This window comes from Notamacropus eugenii, chromosome 2 (genome assembly GCF_028372415.1).
Source record: "Notamacropus eugenii isolate mMacEug1 chromosome 2, mMacEug1.pri_v2, whole genome shotgun sequence".
NCBI lineage: Eukaryota > Metazoa > Chordata > Mammalia > Diprotodontia > Macropodidae > Notamacropus > Notamacropus eugenii.
Genome location: NC_092873.1, coordinates 94,521,730 through 94,544,341, shown reverse-complemented (window position 1 = coordinate 94,544,341; position 22,612 = coordinate 94,521,730). Strand labels below are relative to the sequence as shown.

Below are 22,612 nucleotides of genomic sequence, written 5' to 3'. Positions count from 1 at the left end.
CTCAGTTTCCTCTGTAAGATAAAGGAGTTGAATTAGGCATTTCTTTCCAACTCTAGATCTTAGGAAACCAGTATATAAAATGCATTTCAAATTCTCGTCAATGGAGTTGCACAAAAATTCCGGATACAAGGCTCTATTCTCCAATCCTCACACCTAAGTATGAATGGATCTAGAAAAAACATGATTTCTCATGGTTGTTCCCCAACCCCGCCATCTTTTGCTTCTCTCTCTCTCTCTCTGGTAGATTCCCCCTTGGTTCAGACTTGAGGTATGACCCCTCCCCCCATGAATCTGAATTATAATAGGGGATTCTGAGAAATACAAAGAAGTACCAAATTTCAGGCATGGTGGCAGGCAGTGGGGAGGAGGAAAGGGGGAAAAGGAAAGGAAGAGATATGATTTTTGAGCCAAAGGAATTGCATCAACCTAAATATTACAAAGGATGCTTTGCTTAGACCATGGGCAGGGAACCTGCAGCCTCAAGGCCACATGTGGCCCTCTAGGTCCTCAAGTGTGGCTCTCTGACTGAATCCAAATTTTACAGAACAAATCCCCTTCATAAAAGGATTTGTTTTGTAAAACTTGGACTTAGGGAAAAGGCTGCACCCAAGGACCTAGAGGACATGTGGCCTTGAGGCCGCAGGCTCCTCACCCCTGGCTTATAGTCTTTCCAAGTACATAGCTCCCTGAGAACCTCCTTTCCACTCTCCAAAACCCAACTCCATGTGACTAGACTGTCTTAAGCAGCAACCTCCAAATCAAGGGGGACAACAACTTCAATCTTCCTTCAGCTTATGTCACTAGGGCCCCCTTTCCAGAGCATGGTCTCCCATTCACAAATTCAATTAGCAAAGGGTTTAATTAATTAATTAAAACAGAATGGCAACGTAACTAACAGTAAAATTATGCCCAGCTCCCTACCTTCATACACCCCCAAAACAGGTACAACCAGTGGAGAAATTAACAAGTCGCAGAGAAACTAATGTAAAATATTTCATGGTATCACATTGTTATGGTCAACAGGCGCTCTATGAGAAACATGCTCATTCTAAAAAGGACAACATTCATTGCGAAGTCAGGACATTTACTATGTATTAATCTTTACGTTCATTCCTGAATGAATGAATGAATGAATGAGTGAATGAATGAATGAATGGGTAGTTCCTTCATTTGCTTCAGATAAATGCAATATGCTCTACTTTCAATTCAAATTTTCCACCTGCCTCCAATTGGCCAGCATTCCAGGGTTCACTAAAACCCACCCCATGTGGGTGGGTGGGTTACACTCCTGCCACATTCCTCATTTTCTTTACAGCATGACATTATAAATTCTTTTAAAGAAATTCCTTAGTTGATGTACAATCTTTCTGATGTCAATCTGAAAGTTCGGTTAAAGAGGCAAATAGGCTAGGTGATATCTTAATTGAATAGGTGGTAAATACAATAAAATAATTTGTCACTAATAGATAAAATGTCAATTGAAATTATGACCCAGGATGCGTGTCTTTTCTTTACCATTAATATGCCATTACATAGTATGTATCCATAAGATATTAAGAAAAAGTCCCATTATTCAAGATAGTGTCTCAGGTTAAAGGTCTCATCTTTAATGGCCATACACAGAAAAAATGCTCTTAAGTCAGCCCCATCTGGCCTTGTTGACATAGGAAGAGATAATCTCTGAGTTTACTCAGAGAACAAAGAGGCTGTTAGATCCAGGCTCTTCACCGATATTACAGATGCCACATATTTTCTGTGGAAACAAAAGTTCAATTCATCTCTTGCAGCTCCGTAGCCAGCAAGAAAACTGCTTCTGGGTTTGGCCCCAGAACATCGCCATCCATATCTTCTCTCCATGGTGCTTCTCTACATAACCCCTTCACAGAGGTCCAAGGCCCACAGGATTCTGACTTCCTGAGACTTTTCCTGAGGACTTCCCCTGCGGCTCCTTTGTCTTTGTCATCATAGGAAGTAAAGTAGGATGGGAGCAGCTGTTACAAGTAATGTAAAGTAAAGTAATGCTCTAATTACAAAATTAGCCCAGATAAAGATTTTGTAGTTCTTGCAAATCATAGGATATTGGGACCCTAAAGTTAGAGCACAGGAACTATGCATTCCAAGATGATGTCGAGGACTAATATATCCTGTATACTTCTGTCTTTGAGAGGACAACTCTTCAAGAAGAATTTTTAAAAGTTCAGGAGTCATTGAAGTGGATTATGTGCAGGAGTGTCCTGGAGCCTACTTGAATTTGATCAAGAGAGCCAATTGTTAAATTTTCAACATGAGCGTTTACACCTCGGAAACTGGTTAGTACTACAAATCAAGAGTTGATTTGTGTTGTTGGTTGTCTAGACTTTAAAAAGTGACAGAGAATATATTAAAAATTCAGATTAAACTTAAAAGAGTGTCATGAATACAAATCATCCGCCGCGCCTGCAAATAAACTGGTTGTTAAACATTTACCAACACACCACTGGTTATATGTGATGTTCTTTGGTCACATCCCACATCCCATTCATCAACTGAAGGCTTTACACTGACTCTGTGGAATTTTTTTCTTCAGCTAAATCCTTCTACTTCTTAAGCACTAAAAGCTTTCCTTTCCTTTCCAGACCAGAACTTCTTAGGAGACCCCATTGAGTTTTGAATCATTAAGGGGTCCTCACCGTTTGCTGGTGAGTATACCACCTTAGTAAATACCTGTTCCTTTTTTAAAAACCTTTTTTCTATTATTAAAACTTAAAAACACAATAAGAAAAAGAAACATATTATAAACTTTATTATTGAAACAAATAAAACATAAGAAAAGAAGCATGTCACATGCACACAACAGAACATTAAAAGATTCAAAATATTTAGCAATAAATTTCAATTTCAAGAAAGCCTCTATAGTAAATACTACACACTGTGTCAAGAGATGTCCATCTTTTCTCTGCTTCCTTCTAAGTTTTCTTTTGTTCTCTGCTGTGCACTTTTTACTTTATTCTTTTCCTCTTCTTCCTTCCTACCCCCCAGAAGGCTACAATTATGCATGGATATATTAATATATAGATATATACATACACATATACACACATATATCCATACATACATATATACATATACATGTAGACATATACTTTCCTTAACAAATTCTACTTCTGATCTTTGTTTTCATGTTTGTATCTCTTGTTTCCTATCCCTCCTAACTCCTTTACTTTACTTCTACCTGCTACCTTGCCCTTATATTACTTAACCTACTGCCCCTCCCCCCCAGGATTCCAGTCTTATCCTCCCATTCCCGTAATCTAAACAACCTTCTATACGTCCCCTTTGACCTATTCCCTCTCCCCTCTCCCTCTCCTCCGGGTGATTTATTTCTTTCTGCATTTAGAAGTCTTTTATACTCTTCTAGATATATATGTATTATTCCCTCTCGAACCCATTCCTGATGAAATTAGGTTTCCAGAATTACCCGCCCTCCTCCCCTCTCTAATTCTTCTGTGTTGATTCTTCCTCTTGAACCTCATTTGTATAAGATAACTATTTTTTTTAAGCTGTTCCTAAGCAGTTTTACTTTTTAAAGTCATATCATTCTCATGTCTACCCCAATCTTTCCCCAATTACTACTAACAATCTTGGATATATGTTTTACTTTTTACATAAACAAAACATATAAATTGTCTGTCTTTATTGAGTCCCTTGTAATTAGTCTTTGGTATGTACCTTATATTTCTCTTGACTCTTGTATGTCAAATCTTCTAGTAAGTTCAGGTTGTTTTTTATTTTTTAACAATCCTAAAAGTCTGACAGTTCATTAAATTTCCATTTTATTTTCCATTTAGGATGATGCTTAGCTTTGCTGGGTATATTTTCAACTGGATCCATTTTTTAAAAATTTATTTATTTTTACTTTTCAACATTCACTTCCATAAGATTTTGAGTTTTAAATTTTCTCCCCCTCCTTTCCCTCTCCTTTCTCCAAGATGGCACACAATCTGATACAGGCTCTACTCATACATTCATATTAAACATTTTCACATTAGCTATGTTGTAAAGAATAATTAGAACCATGGGAGGAACCATGAGAAAGAAGAAACAAAACAAAACATCAACAAAAAAAGAGCAAATAGTATGCTTCGATCTGAATTCAGACTCCCGAGTTCTTTCTCTGGATGTGGATAGCACTTTCCATCATGAGTGTTTTGGAGTTGTCTTAGATCATTGCATTGCTGAGAAGAGCTAAGTCTATCAAAGTTAGTCATCTCACAATGTAGCTGTTACTATAAACAACATCCTCCTGGTTCTGCTCACTTCACTTGGCATCAATTCATATGTCTTTCCAGGTTTTTCTGAAGTCCATCTGCTCATCATTTCTTATAGCACAACAGTATTCCATCATAATCATATACCACAACTTATTCAGCCATTCCCCAATTGATGGGCATCCCCCCAATTTCCAGTTCTTTGTCACAACAAAAAGTGTTGCTATAAATATTTTTGTACATCTGGGTACTTTCCCCTTTCTTTTATGATCTCTTTGGGATACACTCCTAGAAACAGTGTTACTGGACTAAAGAGTATACACAGTTTTATAGCCCTTTGGGCATAGCAGAATCCCAGTTCTTTTTTCCTTTGATACATAGTGTTCTAAGACCTGCGGTCTTTCAAAGGCACCGCTGCTAGATCTTGTGTGATTCTAATTGTGGTAACACCATATTTAAATTATTTTTTTCTTGTTGCTCATAATATTTTATCCTTGAGCCAGAGGAATCTAGAGTTGGAGAAATAAGCCAAGAGAGTCTATATGTGTCAAAGTGGATTTTCTTCATAGTATCTCTTTCAGGTGATGATCAGTAGATTTTTTAATATTTCTACTTTCCCCTCTTGTTCTAATGCTCAAATAATTTTCTTTAATTATTTCTTGTATTATTGTATAAGATTCTTTATTTTTTATCATAGCTTTCAGGTAGCCCAAAAATTCCTATGTTTTCTCTTCTTGATCTGTTCTCCAGATCAGTTGTTTTTCTTATGAGATGTTTCACATTCTCTCCTATTTTTTCATTCTTTGCGTTTTATTATTTCTTGGTCTCATAACTTCACTGGCTTTCCCTTGCCCAATTCTGATTTTCAAGAAGTCATTTTCTTCCTTAAGACTGTGTATCTCCTTTCTTAATTGGTTGACTTTTTTTTCATAATCTTCTTGTTTTTCTTGGATTGTTCTTATTTTTTTTTAAAGTTTTTCTTCAATTTATCTCATTTGATTTTTGAAGTCTTTTAAAAGTTCTTCTATGATTTTTTTTTGAGCAGGTGACCATTTGACATTATGATTTGGGGTAGAAGAGGATTTCTTTGCTTCAGCATCCTTCTCTTAAGACAAACCCTGGTCTTCTCTATTCACATAGTAACTGTCTATGGTTGGATTTTTTCTCCTTTGCCTCTGCATTGAAAAAAAAAATTGTAATAGCTTAGTTTTTGTGATCACCTCTAGTCCTTGGGCATGTGGGGTGGTGTCTCTGGTCTCATATCCTTCTTCAGTTCTCCCTTCTGGGTTGGAACTGCAACCAAGACCCACAGCCTCCTGTAAGTGCCACAGCCAGTGGCATTCCCGCCCCACTGCTTCTGCAATCACCAGGAGGGTGTATTCTGGTTCCTTCTTGCCCCCAGCTGTGTCTTCAAAGCACAGCTGAGCCTGGCATTTCTTGTCAGCAGAGGCTCCCTCAATCTTCCCCTGCTCAGACACCCAACTCCCATCACTTTCCCAGGGGATAAAAGTTCCTAGGCTTGGGGCTGAGGCAGCTTCCCAGCCCAGATAACCCCAGGGTTTGCTGCTTGTTGTTTAAGCAGTCCCTAGTCTGGGGGTGTTTATTCTTCACAGGATCCAAACCTCCTCCTGGAATTTTTCTTCAGATCTTTTCTGATTGTCCCAGGAGGACTAGATTCTACCCTTACTCTTTTTTATTTGTATCTACTCTATCTTCCCCCTGAGGCTTATTTCATCTCTTTTGTGGGGGAAAATCTTGACAGCCTGGAATTTCCTGACCTATTCCACCATCTTCACAGAATCCCCTCATAAATACCTCTTTCTAAAAGCTAATTAAGTCTGGTTGGCTAACTGATATCAAGTGACAATAATGGGAGAAAAAATAGATTGGTGTTTGTGAGATAGAATACAGTTACAGTAGGGGCAGCAGGTGGTGCAGTGCAGAGCACCAGTGCAGGAGTCAGGAGGACCTGAGTTCAAATCTCACCTCAGACACTTGACACTCACTAGCTGTGTGATCTTGGGCAAGTCACTTAACCCCAATTGCCTCATCCTGGGTCATCTCCAGTCATCCTGATGAATATCTGGTCAGTGGATTCAGATAGTTCTGGAGGAGAAGTGAGGCTAGTGACCTGCACAGCTCTCCCTCACTCAAAAACAAAGTCAAGTGCAAGTCATGCCATTATTTCTGTGATGGCATGGTCTTCTTTGGCAACGAAGGATGAACACACAGTTAGAGTATAGCCCCCTGCCCTTGCCTTTCAGGATCAAGGGGCAGGAGTAGTGACTATTCTCCAGAGTACCAGTGCTAGTAAGCACTAGTTGGAGAAATAAGCCAAGAGAGTCTGTCTATACGTGTCAAAGTGCTGTAAGTGTCATGCTCTCTCTAGTTTCCAGAGAGTTGGTGATCTATCCCTCAGCTCCACTTCTTTCTATGGGACAGCACTGGCTCATCACCAAGGGGTTATGTGTGGTTTTAGCTCTGAGCCCCCACCTACTGTTGTAACAGGAACACATCAGTTAGTTCCTGTAATTGCCATAACTCTGCCATGCCTTTCTTGAATTTTTTCTTTATTTCAGAGAGCCCTAGTCATATGAGTTTAGCAAAATAGAGTTGACTGTTGGTTCTTTATGGATACAGACCTACATGCTTGAATGCTGTATGTAGATTTTATTTAGCACAGGATTAACAATGTTAAATAAACAAATTAGCAAGCAACACTTTCTGAGTTTTTCCAGATCCTAGAAGTATTCCAGACAGAGGATTGGTTTGGATCCAGTTCTAGGAAATTTATCATTTGAATTTGTTTAGCTCCTCATTGTTGCCCCCTCCTTTCTATTTTGAGTGTTGGCAAAGAGCTAGAAACACTGGAGGACCTCTGGGAATCAGCATTTATGAAGCACCTGTTATGTGTCAGGCACTGTGTTGAGTGCTTTACAAATATCTCATTTGATCCTCAAGACAACCTTGTAAGACAGGTGCTATTATCTCTATTTTACAGTTGAGGAAACTGAAGCAGAGGTTGTGACTTGCCCAGGGTCACACAGCTAGTATCTGAGGCCAGATTTGAAATCTGGTCTTTCTGACTTCTGATTCAGTCCTCTAAGCCACCTGGGGAGTCGCAAGAGAATGTTGCACTCTAGGTCTAGTGCAAATCACATCTCAGAAGGGTTAGGGCTTTCCCCAGTCTTGACTGATCATTGACAAGGATCTTGGACTGTGGAGCAGGATAAGTGGGTCCAGCAGTTCAGCCCAGCTCAGAGTCTATCAGTCCTAGTGACCTTTGTTCTGTGACCTTCAGGGGGGTACACTGATACCCAAATTCTAAGGGAAGACACTGAAAGAGGGGTACCACATCTGGAATAAGGTTCAAGGCTTCTTACTTCATTTCTGCTGAACTACCCTCTACTTTCCTGTAAGCCATACAGAAGGCCTGGCTTATCAGGATATTTAAACCCTGAGCTTACAATTAGTCTCTTACAATTCCTTCCACTGATCTAAATAAGCTACAGCTAATTTCAGCTAATGCTGACACAGGTCTGTATATGTCAAAGTCACAGTTTCCACCTTCTTGCCAATACCTACAACTTCTCCAGGAAGCTCCACTCACCCTCACATAACCCAAATATGGCCAAGTCCCTATATGTGGTCTTTATCTTCTGACAAACCAGAGTTGTATACTCTTCTAGAATATATACAGCATACATACTCCCATCTTGTTCCCTCTTTGGATGCACTCAGTCAATGATGTTCCCAATATTAACCTCAGGTGCCAAGACCATCTGTCCCTCTTAGAGGACAAGCCTGATCCAACCTTCCTTGATGGTATGTGACTGGTGTGAATAGCACTCTCTTTTGATCTATAGCTCATATTTGAGATGTCTTAGAGCCACCCAGGACCACCTTTAGTTGTTTTGGTTAATTCTGTCAATCACTATTGCTCCTTTGTACAATGATCTCCTGTACTGGTCTGTCGATCACAGTTCCCTGACCAGATGCACTGCCTCTATGTAACTAACTGTGTTTGTCAAGCACATATCACTAGTTACACCTATATATCCACCTATATACCAGCACCCTGATCACTTGAACTGGTCTAGTGTAGTCCATAGTCTCCATGTTATTTTTTTATTACTACTCTTTGAAGCAGGACTTCCAATCCTATCACAAAATCAGAATTCTTTTTCCATTCTTCTTGTAGTTTATCATTCTTTCTGTGTATGTTCTTAGTATGATCAAATTCGCTTCAGCCATTTAAATATCATGACATGGGGGTACTACTTCTTGCAGGAGCATGAGGCTCTCCACTGGTCTCCCACATTTATTTGCGATGGTCACCCGCCCTTCCTGAATCACTTCTATGACATGTTCTAGCTGGGCCATGAAGGATTTCTCTGCTGATGGACGGATCTGAAAATTACCAAGTCTTTTCAGACTGAGTTCTTTAGATTTATTGATTATATTGGTTCATGGACCTAGCTTCTGACATCATTGGCAGTGGGTCATTAGCTCCTGAAGAGGGCAATTTTCCCCTTAGTAAGGCCTTTTACATCATACCTAGTCCATCTTTCTCTTACTGAAAGTGTATTAAACTTGTTCATCAGTCCCTATTAAGCAGTTGGAAGATTTAATAGTGAAATTCCAAGTATCCTCGTTACCAGTTATCTCTTTGGGGATTTAGGAATGCCTCAGAGTTCCAGGCAGCTCACAAAATTTTGGGGCTGCCCCATCCTTCCTCTTGATGGACAGCTGTCAAATCCAATCTTTAAAGAGCTGTCACTATCCTATGTCATCATGGTTTTCTGTTCAGAAGAGGCCTATATCTCAGATACGGGTATGGTAGACAAGGTATGGCTCTGGCATTAGGACACTCAGGTCCAAGGCCTGACACTGGCCAAATCACCCAACACCTCACTGTTCTAGACAACTTTCTTAAAACTATAACTTGCTGAGAATAACAGCATGCATTGGTAGAGGGAGTTTCTTATCTGGAGAGGTAACCAACCAGTGCAGTCATAGGTCCAATCCTATCCCTATCTGAATCAAAACTCTGAAATGTTTTCCCCTAATCTGAAGTCTTCTGTTCTCACCTTTCCTCCTCCCTGGTCCTCACTTTATTGGCTGTATTGTTAAAATATATCTTCATGTATGTCCTACCTCTGACAAAATTTTTTTATCTGTATGTTTCCTCTTTCCCTACTATGCTGCACTAAGTTCCTTGAGGAAAGTGACTGTGATGAACGGAAGGCTTTTGTGAAGACCATCTTCTCCCTGCCCCATAGCTGAAAGTGTTCTCTTCCTCCAATTTTTAAAGCCTCTCAAATGAATCACTCCTTTGGTTTTTTTGACATTCTATCTTATATCATATTTACTGTATGTATGCTATTTCCCAACTATTATATTTTGATCTGCTTGACAGCAAGGAACTATGCCATTTTTCATTTCTGAAAGGCCAACATTGAGTAAAATGCCTGACATGCACAGAGGAGATACTTAATAAGTGATTTTGAATTACTTTAACTTTTTTGGAGGTCTTGACCTATGATTTAATTGCCACATGAACTCCTAATGTGGCAACACCCTTCACTGATGGAGATGCATCATATCTGAGTCACTGAGAGGTTAAATGACCAAGTCAGAACAAGTGTTAATTTGCTTGGTTCCAGTAACAGCTCTCTATCCACCAGGCCATTTGTAAGTGTCTACTGTGTCAAGAAATGTGTGAGAACCTGTCAGATTGGCTAGCATGACAAAACAGGAAAATTAGAAATGCTGAAGATGTGGGAAAATTGGAATGCTAAAGCATTGTTGGTGGATTTGTGAAACGATCCAACCATTTTAAAGCAGAATTTGGAACTATGCCCAAAGGGCTATAAAAATGTGCATATTCGTTAGTCCAGCAATACCACTTCTAGGACTGTATCCCAAAGAGAACACACAAAAGGGAAAAGGACCTATATGTACAAAAATATTTATAGCAGCTTTTTTCCAGTTCTTTGGCAAAGAACTGGAAATCAAGGGGATGCCCATCAATTGGGGAGTGGCTGAACAAGTTGTGGTATATGAATGTAATGGAATACTATTGTGCTACAAGAAATGACGAACAGTCGGACTTCAGAAAAACTTGGAAAGATTTATATGAACTAATGCTGAGTGAAGGGAGCAGAACCAGGATAACGCTGTACACAGTTATAGCCACATTGTGTGATGACTAACTTTGATAGACTTGGCTCTTCTCAGCCATGCATTTAGGTTCTGAGACAACTGGAAAATGCCGTCCACATCCAGACAAACGAGTCAGAATGCAGATTGAAACATACTATTTACTCCTTTCTATTTTGTTTTGTTTTTGTTTCTTCTTTCTCATGGTTCATTCCATTGGTTATAATTCTTCTTTACAACATGACTAACCTGAAAATGTTTAATATGAATGTTTATGTAGAGCCTATATCAGATTTCACATCGTCTTGGGGAAGAGGAAAGGAGGGGGAGAAAATTTAAAACTCAAAAGCTTGTGAAACTGAATGTTGTCAACTAAGAGTAAATAAATTTAGAAAATAATTTTTTTTTAAAAAAAGAGAATTGTGTGAGAATTTCTGAGCATGAAAGTTTAGAGAAGATATAGTTACCATATAGATGACAAAGACTTTTAAGAAAAAGTTTAAAAAATTTTATTTTAGTTTCAAATTTTCTCCCTCCCTCCTCCCCCTGCTATTGAGAATGCAAGAAAAATAAAGTCCACTACAAATTATAAATATGTCTAGACATTGCAAAACAAATTTCTGCCATTGGTCATGTTCCAAAATTAAAAAAGAAAGAAAAAGAGAAAAACCACTTCAAACTGCATTCTGAGTGCATTAGCTCTCCTGGAGGTAGACAGCATGTTTTTTAAAAAAATTTCACATCATTTAAAAATTATTAGGGAGTATTAAACATTAATCATTAATAATAAATGTTTTAAAAAGTACTTGTAACCTGGCCAGTTAAGCCAGAGGGTCAAAAGATAAGAGTGCTAGAGAGATAGAAAGGAAGGACGAAAGAAACGGGGCAAAGTGAGAGAGTCAGTACAGGGAGAGACACACTGAAGATAGGGGAGAGAAGGAAAGAGAAACAGGAACAGAGAAGTAGGTTCAGAATTTAGTGTTGGTGACAACGTGGCTGACTTGATCAGCTGCAGTGAGAGGGGTCCTGACTAAGTTATAGTTTCTCGTGGAAATCATTATTTACTGTTTATCTACTACTTACAGATCTTTAAATGTTTTATTTCAAATTCCTTCGGGGTTCTGAAATGCAGTGGCATGAGCAGAGCAGTACTGCCCTCAGAAGAGATGAGATAAGATCATGAGCCAGGCATCCTAGAGTTTAACCCTTCTTTTTCTGTGCTACCGGAGATGAATTCTTAGGCCTCAATATCCTGATCTACAAAAACCAAGGAGAGCTTGCCTACAGGATCTTTAAATTTCCTTCCAGTTCTAGATCTTACACTAGCGTCCTAGGACAGACAAAAGAAGGGGTCCTGCTCACAGGTAAGAGTTCGGGCTCACACCCACAAGACAGAGCCCTCCAAGTTCTCAAAAGGGAGCACACCATCAAGAGCAGGAAGGTTGCCAACTGATTTGCTACCACTGTCTTCAGGGACACGTTGGGTCTAGGATTCTAGAAATCTATGTAGCGAGAAGTACCTTCTTCCATTCCAGACATACTTGCTGTCCCCAGAGGTCCAGTCTAAGCCTCACACCCTGAGCAGCACTAGGGCTTTTTGGCTTCCAACTTTAGAAGGCTCCAGGGCCCACTCCTCCCACTTGGTGCATTGGGAACCTAGCATAATCTGCCTGGAAACAGCTACTTGGGCCAACAGGCTCAGTTTGCAGAAGATCTGGAGGAAAGCTGACCTGGGAAAAACAGTTTCCAGAAGACTGTTTTTTAGAAAAAGTTTTCCTTTTCAAATAACTAGTAATTCTAGTCTGAATTCTTCTCTATCTTCATCTATCTCCACAACAGAAAGCAACAGAGGAAACAGAGCAATGGCCTTCAAAGCCACCTAGTCTCTACTCAATGTGGTCTTGCATCAGTTCTCAAAACCCAAATCACCTAGTCAAGATCTTTACTGACTCCGGCATGACCTCCATTTGCATCTCTGGGCTTTGCTCTAGGGCTCTTCCCTTTGCTTGAAATGCAGCTCTGGCCCTCTGACTCTCCATAATCCTAGTTTATCCTTCAAGATACATCTAAAACCCTGTCCCCTCCATGAAGCTATCCCCAACTCCTCTAGACCTTCTTAATCTCTCCCTCCTTTCACCTCTCGCAGACTTTCTTCTGCCTCAGTAATGCTCAGGTACCCTCGGCCTTCTCTAGGGGTTGCCTGTTCATGTGTCTTTTCTTCTAGGATTTAGGAGACCTGGGTTCTAATTCTGACTAGCACTCATGCTGTAAGCCAGGAGTCCCTTCTCTGGACCGGGGTTGGACTACATGGTCTCTAATCTTCCAGCTCTGACATTCTGTAAGTCTATGATCATGTCTTCTGCTTTTGCTGTATCCCTAGAGTGCCCGACTCAGTGCTAGACCCAAAGCACCAAAGCTTGTAACTGGGAATTCTTGGACCTGGAGCAGACTGGCATGGGGTGTATGGCAGCAGTAGCAAGCACAAAGGCCAAGATCATGAATGGTGCCAGAAAGAGGGTAGCTTTCTTCGCCCCAGAGTGTCTTCCCCAAGCTTCTCTGAGGATAGGTAGCCCTTGGGAGGAGGGTGTCAGCAAGGCTGTGCTGGGAAATTAATAAAAAGGCACAGACCACTCTTAAGTTTGATATGCAACATTAACATTCCTTCCAACACTTTCTTAAATCTAGAAAATAACAATTCAAGCCCTGATTTGCTGCTTTAGCCACTGATTTCCAAGGAGTGAGTATTCATAATGAAAATTTAGCAGTCAGCTCATGAGCCCAGTTTGAACTCTATGCCCAAGATGTGGGCAACAGGGCAACTATACCAGGTCAGTGGCATAGGCTGGTATATGGCAAAGTACTTCATGAAAGAGAGTGGCTTAGGTCTGCCCAAGTGGAAGGCTTGGGTTCAAATCCTGCTATGGACACACACTGGGTACATGGCCATGGGAATTTATTATATTTAAACTCTTAGTGTCTTAGATAATTCTCAAAGACTACAAACTGCTGGGGAGTTGACAAATCTGCTTTGGTAGAGGGAGTTCCCACAAAACTTGGAGTTCCCCACATACTGAAGTCAAGACTCTGGGAAAAAAGGGGGGGGAAGATCATAAAATTTGTACTACTTACCTAAGAAGGGTTGTTGTAAGAAAAGTTGTTTGTAAATCTTAGTATTTAAATGCAAATTATTTTTACCTATTATTGAGATTCAAGATGTTTAGCTTCAGTTTTCTAATTGTGGACTTGTGTTTCCAGAAACATGCTTTATGAAAACAGAGCATTAATCAATGAGTTGAGACGTGTTAGCCCCTTTTTCTCAATGCAAGTTTGTGTACACTAACACTAAATCAAGCCCTTATATTTCAAAAAGTACAAACTTTCAAAATGAAAAGAACTGTGGAATAAAGTACACTGGGAGGAATAAGCATTAACTTTCATCAAACAATAACCACTTTCTGCAGAAAATTTTGGGTAATCTTCACAACTTGTAATATAAATCAGATTTTCACCTGATTTAAAATTGAATCCATGCTGGCCCCAAACAATTCTTTTAGATTATAGGCAACCACTGAGGACTGAAAAGTACTATCAAGCGACAGTCAAGGCTAATATGAGCGCAGAGGGTGAATTTGCAGTGAGTGAGAAAAATTGGTCCAGGATTTTAGAATACGTACAAAGAACCTGTGTGAGAAATGAGGCAGTAGGTGATGATGTTGGTTTCTTACCTGGTAGTTGGTGAGAAGGCAGAAGGTTGACGGGAACATCATTTCAAGGAAGAAATATTAAAAAAACTTATTAGGGGTAACTAGAACTTTTGAGAACACAGTAATACTAACAGATTAAAAATCACAGTGTAAGCAGATGGCTGATTCTGTGACACAAGAGTTGGGTCGGGGTATTAGAGGAAAACAAAGAAGGATATGATTTATTGTAAAGCCCAGATTGCTGCCACGTGGCACCTTATGAACCAAGAGGCACGCAGATGAAGTTCCCAAAGTCAAGGAAAAATAATAAAATGGATGTGGACATTGAGCCATGTATTTGTTAAGCTAGAAATGAAGGAATCAAGTGAACAACTGAAAACATTTACCACCATATGCACTTTTAATCACAAAAAGTAAAAACAAACTTTACATAAAATTTTGATTTATATACATTCTTTACAAGATGAAAGTATTTACAAGTTTGCAATATATTAAGTTACTGTAAATAAAATTTTGTTAGTTGTGTATTTGATTAACAACCACAAACATTCATAGCATACGGAGTTCCAACACTTAGGTCACTATGCACAAATTACCACCACCTTACTAAGTCTCAGTTTTCACAACACACCCAACTTCTCCAAACAAAACAGAGCAGAAAATGAACTGCAGCTGCTTCCAGGCTCCACAGCAAAGGAAGAGCTCTGACCTTCTAGAGACACACAGAAAAAGCCAGTTCTGGAGCTACACTCCCTGCCAGGTACCCTCTTCACTGCTTGATTTCTGAGGGGCTGATAAATTCAGTCTGGGTTTTCTGGGCTTCTCAAATTCTTCTCCTTCACCATGCATGCCACAGAAGGGCCAGGCATCAGAGGGCAGGGAAAAGGAGGTAGGCAAATCCCACTGCTTTTGCTACATGTTCAAAACTGATCATGTAGCTTTGGAAGGCAAAGAAGGTTGAAGCCTTATCTGTCTGAAATGAGACAAAGGATTATTTGTGGCTTCCATTAATCTATCGCTCACACCACAGTTTACAACAGGAAGTTGGCAATACCCAGCTGACTGGAAGAGAGCCAAGTACAAAGACAGGAAAAAAAGCCACTGGCTGTAGGTGGGTAAAGGTAGCTTACTGGATGCTTTTTCTAACATCCCCATTCATGAGCTTGTTTCCTCTTTCTGTTCCAGAGCTTTTGCAGCAGTGAGTTAAGTATCTGTTGACTGACATACACTAAGAAGTGGAGAAGTAATAATTCTATAAGCAGAGTCACAATATCACATGTATCTACTTATAACCCTCACCAAAAAAGGACAGAAGTTTGGAGGTCTCAAGAGAAAGGAATGGTAGATCAAAAGAACTCTCCTTTAAATCATTCAGGCCAAGGAAGTCAAACAGCGAAGGGGCCAGATGTCCAGAAGTGCTGCGCATGACTAGCAGACTAGTACGTAGGCCCTCACTGCTTACAGGGTGTGGTGCATAAGAAACCCCACCTGTTAAGTCTTCCAAAACTCATTTCCCTTCCCCAGGAATATTTTCACAGTTACAGGATCTCAGTGAGGATGCTAGGATAGTTCCTATACACCTCCCACTTCCACTGGTTCTGCTTACCTGACTCTCACACTTTAATAACCATGACAGGCAGCTTGGAGTTGTGGCTTGAGTCCAGAGGGATGTCTGGCTGGCTGAACCACTTTGGAATCCTAGTTTACAGATCTAATGTGGCCTTGCAGAGGCTGAACAACAGAGATCATTCTAGGCTTTTTTTTTTTTCAATGTGCTGGTCAGTCTTCCTGAACTATGTTTTTCTTCTTTAAAAATTCTTTGTTATATAAAAGACAGCTCTCTGGGAAGGGATAGGAAGGCTACACTGAGAAAAATAGGTGATGTTAAAATAAAAAGTATTAATAACAATTTCCCATTAAAAAACCTAATGTGGCAAGGCCCAGTTGAGAACAAGACTCAAACCCCACAGGATGAAGGGGCAATGTGATCACCTGACAGATGGGCACCATCTAAAATTTTCTCCCTCTTGCCAGAGAGGTTTGTTCAGGCCTTCACCATCTTAACCCATGACAAGAGTTGGCTGAAGAGAGTGCAATAACATTAAGGAAAAGGAGGGTGTACAACAATTTACAGGCGTCTCTTTCAAGAATTTTGTCTTTCTATATCCAAACATTCTGGAACTGTAGTCTCTTGGAATCAGGGCCATGCAAAGAGCAATAGCTTTTGAGGGAAAGAGCAGGTAGAGAAATGAATGCTGATGGCAGTGGGGAAAAGCATATTATAGTACCACAGCCTTCCCATTTAACATCAACTTCTCTCTCTCATATTTTGCTCCAGGCCCTAACACTTAAGTGTTTCATGTATAAACTTTTCAGGGATCAGACATGAGGAGAACTATTAACTTAAAATCTTCCAAAGCCACTCAGGAGTGGAACCATGTAAAGCTACAGAATCACCACTGGGAGATGCAAAGGGGACGACAGAACTCGGGAGGTGAGGAGATCTCTTCATTTCTAACAGGGGCTCAAAAGGAGAAGCAGACCCCACTGCCTAACCCCCAGGAAGTATGTTAAATTTCTCTGCCACTAGGGCAAAGCACAACTTTCTACCTCTGACTTCACTGGCCACACCAACTCTCCTCCATTCCTAGCTACGGAATGCAAAAGAGAAAGAGAAGGAAAGAGACTAGACTTTGAGTGATCAGTATAGAAACTGTAAAAGTCCTCCTCTCTTAAGATACCACAACAACAGAAGGGGCTATGAATTCCAGTGTTGTCTTCCTAGTGCCATTCCTATAGCAAGAATTTTTTCGTTTTGAAAGCATCTGCTCCTGCCCCAAGTCCTGAAGAGGACCCTGGTCATTTAAGATTCCCCTCTTTTGCAGAAGGGAACAGGGAATTGTGTGTTGAAAAACAGATCCTGAGGGGACCACAACTGAAACTGAGGCATGCCCTTGCCTGGTGACATATCTGAAAGCACCTAGGCCTGGAGAACTGTTTTGGACAAGTTCATCTTCTAACTACCATGTTGTGTGATCAAATTTAAAAACTGATTTGTCATAAAAAACGCAAAGCCTATCTCACCTGTTTTCCTTTGCATTCCTTTCTAGAAGTCTTGCAAATATAATTTTTAATAAGCTTTTTTTAATCCTCTTCTCCCCACCCCTCTTTTCAGCTTCTTCCCTTCTGTGTGTTGTCTTCACATATTAGACTGTAAGGTCCTTGAGGGCAGGAACTTGTTTTTATTTGTATTCCCAGCACATGGCACAGCGCCTGACACATAATATGTACTTAATAAAGGCTAATGACTGACTAATAAATTTTAAAGCCTTACTAGCCTCTGTGCCTTTACCCCTAGATGGCCTAATTCCAAGGTAGGTCTACATAAAAGTTAAATAAGCTCACTTCTGACATTCCCTTAATTATCTGCTTATCCCACTCCTTGGCTAGATTAAATAGCTATCTGAGAGCTGCAGAAGACTTTAAGAATCAGTATTTTCCAATACCACAGTTCTTTTCTCCACCAAACCCGATCATGATCACTTCTCCCCACACCTTAGCAGATAGTTTATGCAGGTTACTATGGTCAAAAACGAAAATCACTTGGGGCTGAGTCCTCTGATGATAAGGTGTCTAGGTCTTTTCATAGATCTGATTCTTTCAAATAGAGAGCTCTGGAAACCAGCATTTCTGATATCTATATGTTCCCCTTGCCATCACCATCTTTTATCTCAATAGAGATATTTAATCTAGTAAAAGAGACCAAAGCTGGAACTAACTGGATTCTATGCCAAAGTAGCCAAAATCTAAAGATAATCAGAGATAAAGATAGTTTCTAGTTATGAAAAATTCTCTGCTCTGGGAAAACAAAAACCTGATCTTGTCACATGTATAGGTCTCAGTGTGCAGCTTAGTCTGCCCAATAGCCACTTCACTTCTTGATGATTGTGCCTCCAGACACCAGAAACAGCCAACTGAGTCTGGCTCAGTCAATTCCAATTGTGAATTTCAGAGATCTTAGGCAGATGCTTCACCATGGCATGGAGGTGACCCCAGGTGAACTCAAAGGCATTGCTAACAAAGTGTAAACTCTGGCAGGTTTTCCCAGGTTGGTAAGGCTTTGAGGATGGCCCCAGGTTTGGAATAGAGAGAGTCTATTTTCTGAGGACCAGCCTAGGAACAGAGAAGCACAGCAGCCAAAGGCTGGCCAACAAAGTTTTTTTTGGCCACAGCAACCCATCAAACAGGTAAAACTTTAAATGGACCTTCAGCACAGTCCTTAAGACTCAGAGTTTTCAGACCATCAAACAACCAGCTTCAAAACAACGGTACAATTTAGAGGTCTACATTATTTCTCATAATTTGTTGCAATGGTCCTTAGTGGAACTGGCAGTGGTGGGTCTGCTAAGACCTCCACTAGTTAGTCCTTCAAGGTCACTGTTTTATGTAAATGTGGTATTCCCTAGCTCTAGTTGGACCTCTTCTGGGTGGAGGAAGAAAGCCAAGGTCTAAAGAGCGAGCCCCTAGGTTCAACTCATGCCTCTGCCTCTGACTGTCTGGGTGACTACGAGCAAATCACCCTGCAGTCTGGGTCCCTCCATTTCTTTCATAATCTCTGAAAGGAGGGACTGGGCAAGAGGGTCTCTAAGGTCCCTTTCAGTTCTGCATGAGCTCTAAAAGTCTATGATGTTGCTATGCTCTTATTAGCTCCTCCAAAAGACAAATCCAGAAGCCCCATCTACAAAAAGAGTTGTGGAGCAGCCCTTTGAAGGCAAGAAGAACATAGGAGTACCCTTAGCCAGAGATACCTAAGACATCTAAAGTAGAGAAAATAAATTATTTCCTCTTCATGCTCCATATAGAGTAAGCAACAAGGAACTCTGGCTATTTGCCCACATTCCTATCAGGCCTTCTCTTCTGTACTCTAAAGCAATCCCCAGTCATAATTCTAAAAGGACTATATTTTCTGCAAGGAGACAATGATTTAAGTTTTCACATACTGGTAAAAAAAATGGCTGCTTCTTTTAACCAAGGGCACCTCTGAATGTAACCCATTATTTTTTCTAGTCTATGACAGTTTATCAAGTATAATCTAGGATGGTTCAAAATGACTCACCTACACAGTAAGCAGCTATAGAACTACTACTCTAAATTCTTATGTCCCTTTATAAAACAACAGGAATATAAATCACATTAAGTAGAAGAAAGGGCCACATGATTCATAAGACTGACAGAAGAACCCTGAGCTTTGTGCTTTGTTGGGTTTCTCCTGATGCTAAGAATGAAGCCTTGCAGGCAGCTACTGAGGTGGACATCAGGATAACTACCCTCAACACTAGCCTCTCTCATCAATAACATTAGTCTCTAGCAAGAAGATCTGTTCTAGATGCTGCCTTTCTGCAGCTACAAATATAGTCACACAATGATTAGTCTTGTCTAATTCTGAGCAATGGCCTGTCTATATCCGCTGGGTAGTAGGTGTCTTAACATTTTCAAGAAAGGCAGCAGAACAAGAAACGAACCCTACCATTTACACCATATTGTTGGTGCTGAATGACAGCATTTCAGAAAAATTTTTACTAGACTCAAATGCCCAATGAAAACAAAATCGCTTCACAAGACTGAAAAAAAGCAACAACCCACCTTATTTCTCAGTATAACAACAGCCTCACACCCCACCTTTAATCAGCCAACAATGCATGTTCTGAGTTCTTCCCTAACCACATTATGACATCAGCTTAACACATCTGTAAGTCATCTTTCACAGAAGAAATTCAAATCCTAAAGATTAAGGCCAGGGAGCAAACTGCTTCCCAGGCTGGCCTACTCCCCTTCTGAAAGACATTCTGGTAAAGCAAAACAGAATCCCCTGACATGGATTATGAGATGTGTTACTGAGAAAACAAACCAGATAGAAAAAGAGAAGGAGGAAAAAAACAGAGAATCTGCACAATTTGAGAGAATACTGCCCCTAGGAACTGTCCAATCAAATTACCATCTGGCTGTAATCTGAAATCCCTAAGGTCTGTAGGAAAGATACTGGAAAGGAAGTACACTTGCTAAGCGTGCTATCTGAGGACATTATTGGTTGCTCAGGGTTTATCCTGCTAACATGGGCTACTCTACAGTCGTACTACTGACGGTAACAATGAAGGCATTCCTAAGGGAGCCTCTACTATAGATCCACAAAACATGGAGGCCTAAATAGGCAAGATTCAGAAGGAGGGGCTTAAGGAGGATGGTCCTGCAGCCCCTATGTCAGAAAGCTGTAAACTTAGCAAGTAGGGCAGAATCTACTCCCTTTTACTATGTAGAACAACCCCTTCGGTGGGACAGTGGTAGGTCTCAGCTGCCAGATGTCAGGTCACACAGGTTCCATCTTTTTGAGTGTTCCATTTCTTGAGAATTCTCCAACAAGTCAGACAATGTCTGGAGCTCACCAGGAACATAGGCTTTAGCGTGGGCAGCCTATGGGGAAGTAAATTCTTCAAGTCTGTCTACAGTGTAAGTATGACTATATCGTACACAAGGCTACACAGAGCACATGAATCACACATGCAAAGGGAAAACTACTAAGTAACCAACCCCTGGAAAGACATTTCATTGTTTCGGTCTTTTTTTATTTCCCGCCCCGCCCACCCAATCAACCTGATCTTCTCCTCGGCTCTACCAGGTTCTCCTGGGAGAGAATCCTGCTTCTCTACATTTCTAACTTGGTGGTTCCATCACAGATCACCAACGGCTCTGTTCCTCTTGGTCCAACACTTATCTTCCAATAATCCACACTGGCATAGCCTTTGGGAGCAAAGAACAGGGAATCATATCATTTTTATTTGTTGGTGCAAAGATGGGTACAACAGCAAAATCAAACTGAAAAAGCCAGTAGTCAATGCTGAATGATCCTCCAGGTTACAAGATGGTGCTTCTGAGTCTATTTTAATTTAAATAAGCACAGCATGTGAGGAGATTATTAGCTAAAACCCTGCTTATTACCTTTTACAGTTGCTTGCAGGATCATGCAGAGCCCTGAATTTCTTAACTGTTAGAATTTACACAGTAGAATGGGCTGATACAGGAAGTAGCAGCGTTATTCTCAAAGGAGGTCTTCAGGCCAGTTCTGGGTAACCTCTAATCAGATATGATGCTGTAGAAAGGAAGCTGGACTGGATGGTCTCTAGGTCCCCTGCAGCCCTGAAACTCTATAGGATTCTGATTCTGGATCAGAAGACCTGGGTCCAAGTTCTGTGACTCTGGGCAAGGTTATTGTTTGGACCTCTACGGATAAGGGTCAAAATTTCTTACCCCTCTACCTCACAAGGTTGTGATCAAATGAGTTAAGAAACGTAGTGTTCTCTAAATGGGAAATCACTATGTAACTATTAATCTGCTATTATTATTATTACACGTTCTCAAATTCAACAAGAAATCTTTTAAACTAAAACATATGATCAAAATTAATTCAAGTAAAGCATAAAGTACAAATATAGCAATTTGAGAGAGGCCTGCTTAGAGTGATCATGAATTTATAATTTATAATCATAGGGTTTATAAGTGGGAGAATAATTGAGATCATCTACTTCCACCCCCTCATTTTACAGGTGAGAAAACTGAGGCCTAGAAAAGGTAAGAGTCCATTCCTTTCCTTTTTGGGCATTTTTGTGGCTGCTTGTGAATTTGGGAAACCTTCTCAATATGAGGTGTAAAAGTATCTTTTGTCTGAAGTGCTATGAATTCTCAGAACATAAAGACATTACATTCAAACATATTCAGGTATAAAAATTTAATGTTCCAGATCGAAATATACCACTGTCATCATAACTAAAAGGTCTCATTTTCAGTGTAGAGAAAATAATTTCAAAAACTTGAAATCGCCTATATTTAGGTCCTTTCTGTTACAGTAATCTCTGATTATCTCTACCACACCTATGCCACGTTTTCCCCGACTAGAGATTCCTGACCCAGTGTCACTGGTAAACATCAGTCCAATCAATGTTCATATAGTGTTGTCATTGTTACGGTTTTACTTTTAAATGTGAAATAAAATTTCAATTTGATTAGATTGTGTGCACTTAAAAGTTTTCCTTGACAGTAACAGCCTACATGTGGTAACATGAAGGATAAATTTTTCCTCAATCCCATCCTTCCAACATAATCACAGCACCTCAGAGTTAAAAGTTAAAATGGAACTCAGAGAGGCAAGTGATCCCACAGATTCCTCCTAAAGACCTTAAGGAACAAAGGAATCCCACACCAATAAAAAGACAATAACATCAGCATAACTGACATTGGGTAGTTTTTGTGCAATTAGGCATCTGGATTGCATTTATTTTTGTAACAACTATCCTCAAAAAAAAGTGGCATCTCTTTCCTCTCCCTTTGCCTACAATCAATAAAAACTATGAAAAACACTTATTTAGGGGGATGGAAACACAATGGACCTATCTCACACACACAGATACACACACACAGACACAGATACACACCTACACACACACACAC

At 40.2% G+C, this 22,612-nt stretch overlaps 1 protein-coding gene across 3 annotated transcripts in view; it reads right to left on the bottom strand.

Moving 5' to 3' along the window:
* Positions 1-14,490: 14,490 nt before the first annotated feature.
* Positions 14,491-22,612, bottom strand: part of C2H6orf89 (chromosome 2 C6orf89 homolog) — a 37,518-nt gene continuing 29,396 nt past the window's right edge. For all 3 annotated transcript variants that reach the window (XM_072641954.1, XM_072641956.1, XM_072641955.1), the window contains exon 8: positions 14,491-20,908. In XM_072641954.1, coding sequence (XP_072498055.1) covers positions 20,814-20,908 — 95 coding nt within the window. In that variant the 3' untranslated portion in view covers positions 14,491-20,813. The remainder of the gene's footprint in view (positions 20,909-22,612) is intronic.